The 8,875-nt window shown below is 38.4% G+C and overlaps 1 protein-coding gene across 2 annotated transcripts; it reads left to right on the top strand.

Moving 5' to 3' along the window:
- The first annotated feature begins 425 nt into the window (after nt 1–425).
- On the top strand, nt 426–8,106 carry LOC116298542 (uncharacterized). Of its 2 annotated transcripts, none has more exons than XM_031707039.2 (7): nt 426–960; nt 2,460–2,534; nt 3,225–3,447; nt 4,165–4,322; nt 4,968–5,180; nt 5,895–6,176; nt 6,624–8,106. In XM_031707039.2, the coding sequence occupies exons 1-7, from the start codon at nt 609–611 to the stop codon at nt 7,058–7,060; spliced, it is 1,740 nt and encodes a 579-aa protein (XP_031562899.1). In that variant the 5' UTR covers nt 426–608; the 3' UTR covers nt 7,061–8,106. The 2 variants fall into 2 exon arrangements, with proteins under 2 accessions (XP_031562899.1, XP_031562898.1); XM_031707038.2 differs by having other exon boundaries at nt 426–1,014.
- The last annotated feature ends 769 nt before the right edge of the window (nt 8,107–8,875 follow it).

Below are 8,875 nucleotides of genomic sequence, written 5' to 3'. Positions count from 1 at the left end.
TTTGTTGATAACACACTCAACAAAATTGAGCAACTTATTTAGGACTCTAAAGAGTACAATTTGGGATTTAATTGTACTCCTCTTGTCCAATCAGAATCGAGTTGGAGCCTTGATTGTCCCACGCTGAGATATTAGAACACTTTACGTAATTCAATAGACTGGAAACACCGTAAGGCCCCCTAGCTTATAAAACAACACTAACAAAGATGATAAAAAAGGACCCCTTATCACCATAGAGAAATATTCTCATATTTATCTTTACTTAGAGAGAATTTTTGGGATTCAATTTTTTTAAAATTTGCATAATTTTGACAGCGCTTCAAGAGGTGTGCTTGTACATTTTACTTCCCTGTCGTAAATTTCAAATTCCACATGAATTTGATTTGAAATTCTAGCGTGTCATCTGATTCCGTTTCTGAGCGTCTGTCACGCTTGTAAAAGTAAGATCAAATAATTCGGTCATCCTTCGTTGATTCAGGTTGGGCCAAGCTTCTCGTAAATAATTAGGCTTTTTGTTTACTGGCTCGTAGTGGCCTTGTTCTCTTTATTCACGTAGACTTCTAGTAGAATTGGCTAAAAAACAGCAGGGAAACTCGAAAAAGCGAAAAATGAGTTCAATAGAAGACTACAGATTTATGCTACTAGAAATTTCACACCAAGTAAGACTAGACGAACTGGAAGGAATGAGATTCTTATGCGTGGATTTTATTCCTGACTGTAGAAGAGAAGACACGAAAGGAACACTGCACTTTTTTCGAGAACTCGAAATGCAGAATAAGTTGGGTATCGATAATTTAGACTGGCTAATATCCATGCTTAAGCATTTAAAAAGAGAAGACCTTGTTTTGAAGTTAACTGGGTTTCAAGTCCAAAGGAATTTTTATCTGAGGCGTTTATGTTCACACCAAAGAGCGAGTTTGACGCCGACACAGGAAACAATCAACAGCAGAGAAGTATTTGGTACTACAATTGTACACTCTGAGGACACACATAATACGGACTACAATTTTAACGGTAAGTATATAAAATAGATAAAGATTAAGTTCACAGGCGTAATATGATGTGTGACCTCGTGTGACTACGGCACCTTTTATCCGAACTGGTAAACAAGCTCTATATTTGTTGATATTATAATCACTTCTATTCTAAATTATGTTTCTTTAATAATCATAGCTTATAAATTATCAGAATTATAAATTTGGTCCTGTTTCAATCATTGACGTACACGCACAAACACGCGTTGATATTTGCTACCTCGGACGCAAGCAAAAATTTCGTTTTCAACATGACACCGGACGCGAGTAATAGCATCAAAGTTTTTGTTATCATTACGTATTAGTGAAACAAGGCTTTTCTTTTTCCAGCAATTTTTCCTCTTGCATATAGTTTTTAACGGTCGGTCTCGCTTTCCATAATGCTTTATTTTGGTCTCGTGTGGAAGTGGGTTGGTTTTGTGGTTCATTAACATATTAAACAGCACTACTCGTCCTCTAAGGCGGGTTAATTTATTTCAAATTATTTTCAATTTTTTCTTTCTTCCATAAGCTACTACTAGGATGAGTACCTCCCACCCTAATACACACAATTTATTCAAATCTTTTTAGGACTATTTGATTTTTATTAAGAATAATCATTAGATAAATTAAAGTGGATATTTTGCATGACGTGACTTGATATCTTGCACTAATCGCATGAGCGCGCGAATCCTGTCTCTCGTATCTCTAATATACCAGCGGGTCAAGGAAAGCAAGAAGGGCAGAGAGACTGACTAGGAGCGAGTCAGCAGGACTACCAATCGGTCCACTTTCCTCTTCTTTTCGTCTTTCGCACGAGACAGGAAATGACGTCTGCGGAAAACATTAATTAAGATTTCGAAAAAAGGGTCTTCCCGATCGCTAGTTTATTACATAGGTACTTTTTCAAAAATTTTAGGAGAAGAATACCATTTACAAAGGCCTTACCTCGTACCCAGAGCCTGCGTTCCTTCTGGCCTGCGGTGAAGATGAGGGCTCTGGCATCATCCATGAAAACTTGGACTTCCGGTATAAGAGCGCATGTGTTAAAAGACTTGCCAAAAATAAAAGAACATGTTCCCAATTCTAATTTTGATTTTGATCGGAAGTAAACACAAAACTCTGTTTTAATGGATGATTTCCACTGATTATATTTCACTTCCGGAAAATTGCGCATGCGTCAAAAAAGGTTTATGTTAGAGCCTTCGTTCTTCGCCGAAGGCCAGAATTTTTCATAGGAGTTTTTCATAAGTTTAGTTTTGGTGTACGTCAATCAAACTGGAGAGGGCCATTACAGTAAATTTTAAATTTGATATCATTGTTGTATTACATGACGTCCACCAAGACTTTACTTGTAATCATTTGTTTTTCACCAAACTAGTCGTTGGTCGTCTTGATAGTAATAGCAAGAGATATTATCTTCATTAATGATCCTTCTTTTCTTAGAATCTTACTCAGCAAGTCATTATCATTCAGTGAATCAGCCATCTGCTTACTCTGGCAGCGATAGACAACCAGGAGGTAAGGTATTCTCATATTAAATTAAACTTTTTTCTGTTCAAGATGGGATGCGCGTATTTACGAGTATTTACTTTAAATTATGTAGATAGAGTGAAGTCATTAAACCCGTGCAATAGATATTAGACTAATACACATTAGTAGACCCCAATTCCATTGTTTTCTTTTGTGTCTATTTGACTATTACACGTTGACTAATAATTTTTATTTCACGGGTTAAATACTTTCACTCTAGCTCTGTTTCATGGATAAAGTGTTCGCACAATGCGTCGGCCATCGGTCGTACTCTCATCGTATTCAGTCTCATATTTGCACTGCATACGTCCGTTGCGGAAAAATGTAGGATTAGCTCCGTACGAACACCGACGCATGAATGACATCGAATCACGTGTGTGACGTCATCTCTTTGCTTCCAATTAACTATTTTCCATACATTGGTTCACTGGTCAAACACAAAGCGCTCAAGCGAGGCGCCAAGGTACTTTCAAAGGATTATTCAAATTTGAACCTTGCAACCTCGACTGAGTGCTTCGTGTTTGACCAGTGAACCAATGTATGAAAAATGGAAAATAAACATTTTAAGGACAAAGAGTGGAAAGAGAATGGATTTCTTTCTAGTCCCTTTTACTCTTTTGTTACCACAGGGAACCCAAAAGTGAAGTAATTTTAACGTTAGTAATTCCTTGAACTCAGAGTTTGCTCTGCGGTGTATTTTGAGACTAGCAACGACGGGAGCTTGGCTCGGTGGCAGTGCTTACTTATTGAACCGATACAAAGACGATCCCGAAGCATTAGTTACTATGGTAACGGGCGTGGTGTTACCGACGGGTGTCATGGTGCGTTACGTGACGTCTGGGTCGATCAAAATGATGCTTTGGGCAACAGACTTGTATGCTTTGAACGACTTGTGGAAAAGGTAAATATTGAACTAGCAAGCCGTGTGTCCAGCTATCTAGCTCATCTGATAAAAAATCAAAATAAATAAGGCTGCGTTTACACCGTACCGGCCGTTTACACGTAACCGCCGTCTCTTTAATTGTATAAAAAAATTCGTTCTGTTTTCACGGAACCCTGTGTGAATCAAGTGAAGATTTATACAATCTTTGGCAATGGTCATCTCTGAAATGGTATCATTAGCAAAAGCTTAAGAGTTTTGGATTTTTTGTTTTTGTTTTGTTTACATGAATGAATGGTGGCGACGCGGTTCTTCTATTAACCCAATTCAGACCACATGTCATTCCCTAGAGTATCATTCCTTTATTTAACAGTTGTACATGAGAAGAAACATGAATGTATATGGATACAACTCAAACAAAGAATCTTATTCTCAAGACTTCATGTCGTTCCCTAGAGTATCATTTCTTTATTTAACAGTTGTACATGAGAAGAAACATGTATATAGATACAACTCAAAGAATATTGTTCTCAAGACCATGTGTCATTCCCTAGAGTATCATTTCTTTATTTAACAGTTGTACATGAGAAGAAACATGAATATATATGGATACAACTCAAAGAATTTTATTCTCAAGAGGATGACACGTAGTTTGAAATGGGCCAAACATCAAGTAGATTTGGTCCATATTTCCGCTAAGAATAGTTACAATCTAACTTTATGGTACTTTGATCTAAGATACAAAACTGGTCAGCTTCGAGAGGATCTAGAAAAAGTGTTGGTGACAGAAGAACTGAAGGAACAGGCAGAGGGCGAACAGATTGAATTCAGCGTCGAGATCGACGAGCAAGAATACAGATATGCTTGTATGGACTTGGTGATTGCCCAAAAACAAGGTTAGCAGAAAAGAGTATAAAGTGCCTAAAAGCCTTTAGTCAACATTTTCATTATTGATTCTACATGAAGTGAATAGTTGAATGGTAAAATCTTAAATAATTTGAGTGATGTAGAATCAATACTGAAAATATAGAGTTGGAGTTCATAGGCACTTCAGAAAAATTGCAAAACTTTAACTCCATCTGTGAGCTATGCAAGGTCTGATTGGTCAAGAACATTACAGTATAAATTCTAAAAATGTATTGGTTCTCTCCTGTGCTTCAAGGGTTTTCCGGGTTCTCCGGTTTTCCTCCTTCCTCAAAAATCAACTTCTAAATTCTAATTCAATCTTTGGGCTTTCACTTAGTTTGGAGCCCTAGCTCTGTTGTGATTGTCCCACGCTGTGATACAACAGCGAAAAAGCTTTTTAGTTTTTTCTTTTTATCCGGGCCCTAACTTTCGTCATCCCAGTTTTTGTGGACGTAAATCAAGGCGTTTCCATGACATTGCCGAGCTCAAAAGTGAACAGCTATCAAACGAATGATAACAATTTGGAAAAAAAGCGAACATCACATATATTATCACATTTAAACAAAACGTTTTTTCCCACTGTGATAACATAAGGAAAACTGTCTACGATATGAAATTGTAATTATTTTTTCAAGCTGAACAAAGTTACCACAACAGTCTGTTGTCATCGCGACGACGCTCTCGATCTGTCGATAGTCTGACGTCATTAAGACTTCAGGAGATGTCACGTGACTTGAACTGTCCCGCTCATCCCGAGACAAACCAAAAGAGAGTTAGCATTTTAAACACGAAAAGTGTTGCAATCTGTTCAAGACAAAGCAGCTTTGGAAGTGAGACATCTGATGATGGTAAATATTATTTATTTTGCTTTTATTTTTATCATTTTTGTTTATAATTTATTTTTGGTTGACTTCGTCTCGTTTTCTCTCTGTACTTGTCAACCCTTTTTATAGCTTATTTCTCGCCTATCGTTTCGCTTCATTCTATTTTGATAATTTATTTCTATGACATCCTTTATTCCATCTTCCCTCATCGTTCTTCTTTCCTTGCTTCCTTTCTTTCTTGCTTGCTTAACTTCATCCAGTTGCTTGCTTCATTCCTTCCTTCTTCTTTTTTTTCTTCTATTTATTTCTTTTTCTTTTTTTGTACTTCTTCCTTGCTTCAACCCGGTCCTTCCCATACCTTTACTCCTTCTATCCTTCTTTTCTTGCTTCCTTTCTTCCTTCCTTTCTTGCTTGCTGGTGGCATGGGTGACCTAGTGGTTTACTTCTCGCCTCTCACCGCTGTGGTCCGGATTTGAGTCCCTGCTCAGACTGGATCATATGTGACTGAGTTGAGTTTGTTTGATGTCTTGTTTTCTCCCTTGCCACGAGGTTTTTCTCCGGGATCTCCGGTTTTCTTCCCTCCGTAAAAAGCAACATTTGAGTTGAGTGTTGTATGTTGTAAATAAAGAATGCAGTGGAAGAATCCTAGAGTTTATCTATAGCCTGCCTGCTTGCTTGCTTGCTTCCTTCCTATTGAAATATTTAACTAATTCCCTTTTTTTATTTTTCTCATTTTAGAAGGCTCTTTTCAACTCCTTAGGGATTTCCTAGAAATTAGCGGAAAAGCACGCGACGTGTGTTCACTCCTTGACCGTCCAATGGTGATTTGTAACGACTGGAGAAATCTTGCCTCCGAGTTTAGTTACAAAATGATTCACATTCGTCTCTGGGAAAGAAATCACTCGCCTTGCATGACTCTTTTAGAAAACATCACATTAAGAGATCCTGACACGCGAGTATCAAAACTAATCGATAAACTGTCGGCTATTGATCGACATGATGTCATCAGACTCATACAAGGTAAGCCAAGACATTTTTAACTACAAAATAGATATAGTTCAACATCATTTACTACCACGACTAGAATCCATAGAGCTTTTAAGTTGTAACGTAGTTTTCGGGTCAAAAAACTGCGCTAAAATAAAGCGAAAATGTTCTGGAACCACTTGTAGTCGAACGTTTATTCATTCGGCCACACTAAGAGACGTACAACAAAAAAGAAGAAAATATTTATAACTAATTAACAAGTATTTTTATTAATTTTCAAAGGTATACAAAGAATACCCCATTTTTGGTCAGAGTAGCACTTTAACCGTTCCTCTAACCCTGATGTTGGCTGAGACGGCCGAAGCTTAGTCGTATAAAAACCACGATACTGCGCATGCTCAAGAATTTGGCGGGAGGGCTGGCAGACGCGCATTCAAATAGGGTTTATTTCTTTTAACTGATATTTTGTTTTATTCAAAGGTCGTGAACCCAAAAGTGACCCAAGGACAGTATGGCATTTTCCATTCAGTACTCGCAAACAACTGTCCTTCGAACTAGACAACGCCACAAAAGAACAGTTCCATTTTGTTGTCAGTGACATCTTCAAGAACCTTGAAGCGAGCAAAATAGAGTCCCTAAGTAAACGTCCCTCCCCTACAATGGCCCTCTTGGAGGAACTAGAGACAATGTGTCCTTGTTTACCGATGTTCCATGTACGAGATGCGTGCTACCGAGCCAAGGTGTATGGCGCGGTGAAGATCATGGACAGCCATATAAGGAAGAAAAGCTTTCAGGGCAAAATAAGTAGTCATAGAAACCTGTTTGAACACGTGGGGAGCGATGAATCGAAGAGTGTCGGTTCATTGAGCCGTGATTCTGCGATTGAACAGGACCTGATGGAACAAGAAGGGTCATGATGGATTGAAAGTACAAGTTGTGAATCACTTGGCTCAGTGACACTAGAGAAAAACGTTTGCGCATGCGTGCATTTTAGCACGTTTTCTAAGAATTTTGAAGAGTTTGAGTGAGAAAATAAACGTTTGTTTCCTCCAAGTATACTAAAAAGTTCGAGAGTATACTTTTGTCAGACCAAGATACTGTATTACATACTGTATTACTGTGTACATGACGCGTAACGGAGTGCCTTCTCGACACTTCTCGAGTGTTTTGCCAACCCCCAAGTGCTTTATGACTGCACACAGCACAGCAAGCAAGTTTTTTTATTTCTTTTATAAAATACAAATTACAATAATAGATAGGAATGACGCAACGGAAAGTGCGCGCGTGTGCAATGTGCTCTCATAAAGCACGCGCTCCAAACGAATCAGAACGCGACATTCATAACAATTATTTTATAATTATTCTTAAGTTTCAAGCATGGACACTAAGTTTTGGCATTTTGTGAAGTCCAATTTATCAGGCATGTCTGAAAGCCAAATTTACATATGTTTTGACTAATTTGCCAATCTCGTACCCAGAGCCTTCGTTTCTTCTGGCCTGCGGCGAAGAACTCTGGGTACGAGATTTGCTAATTTGCATACGGATCAGAGCATGCGCAGACGTTTTTCACTCGTGTCTGGCTCAGTAGTCAAAGATGAGTATAGTCAAAGATGAGCATCACACCGGCATCGCGGAGGTCATGGGTTCGATTCCCGTTGAAGCTTGAAATCATTTTTTCAAGTCTTTCTGTACAGCGTTCGCTTAGATCGCTCATTCACTGTGCTGATCAACACATCTATCATGAGTAGTTAATGATCGAACAGGACCCGATTGAACAAGAAGGGTCATGATGGACAAAAGTACAAGTCGTGAAACACTTGGCTCAGTAGTCACAGATTCGTCAATGGACCTCATGAGAAGAAAAACCTTTGTTTAACTGCGCGTAGTCTCATCCTGAAGCGCTTGAAAGACTAAAACTACCAAATCATATCTAAAAGAGCAAAAAAAGGTGTCTATGGCGTAACTTGTTTTGCTTTTCTCTTAAAAAGTAATGGTTTTACAAGCTTTAAAAGTATCAACACGCAAGCCAATTGTACGCCATTACACACACCTCCCCCTCACCCAAGGGGTTTGGTACTACAACTAGACTTTTGGAAGCAAAAACCTAGCGTAAACTAGGCAGATTGGAGGGACATGCACTGCTATTGCACTCCTCGAACCGATTTTTCAGTTTTCTAAGCTATATTTCGAGCTTAGTCATGTTTTGTTTGAACAAAATCAAACCCTGTATGTTTGCGTGAAGTTTGGGGTTCAAGCAGTTTTCGAAACATTGAAATTGTTTGACTGACACAGCGTGTACACAGGCTTACCATTTTGTGTCAGTGATCAAAAACGATCGTTCAAAAACCACCCTAAAACCTTTGCGTGTTTGTTTTGGATGTTTGATCGTATCGTTGTTAAGTTGAATGTCAAACAACTGCATGTTGTTAGGGGGCGGAGACAGTTAAAACAAACACGCGGAATGTTTCCATTCCAAAATTTTTTTTGTCATTAAAAAAGTCACTCGGTAACCTTTTATGCTCTTGACTGGCGGCAGTGAAAAACAATTTCACAACAAGACGTTGGAATGTTGTTTTTTCCCCCACGCGATTTCGATCGTTTTTGTTTATTCTCTACTTTCACATCCCCATAATGCCTTGCATCTTTGGAGGGTAACCAATCAAAAAACTGTCCCAAATCGAAAGGTTTCTTAATTGAATTTATACTATGCCTGCTTTTATCTGTACAATACT

The sequence above is a fragment of the Actinia tenebrosa genome, unplaced genomic scaffold, assembly GCF_029948245.1.
Source record: "Actinia tenebrosa isolate PJP-AT-01 unplaced genomic scaffold, QUT_ActTen_1.0 PGA_scaffold16__25_contigs__length_10494907, whole genome shotgun sequence".
Classification (NCBI taxonomy): domain Eukaryota; kingdom Metazoa; phylum Cnidaria; class Anthozoa; order Actiniaria; family Actiniidae; genus Actinia; species Actinia tenebrosa.
Note: the sequence above shows the minus strand (reverse complement) of the source record. Positions and strands in the feature narration are given on the sequence as shown.

Bases quoted from the DNA above. Each gene is read 5' to 3' on its own strand.
- LOC116298542 (XM_031707038.2), top strand. From the start codon at position 609: ATGAGTTCAATAGAAGACTACAGATTTATGCTACTAGAAATTTCACAC. The intron at 1,015-2,459 runs GTAAGTATATAA...TTCTTTTCTTAG, and splicing joins TACGGACTACAATTTTAACG to AATCTTACTCAGCAAGTCAT. The intron at 2,535-3,224 runs GTAAGGTATTCT...CCTTGAACTCAG, and splicing joins CAGCGATAGACAACCAGGAG to AGTTTGCTCTGCGGTGTATT.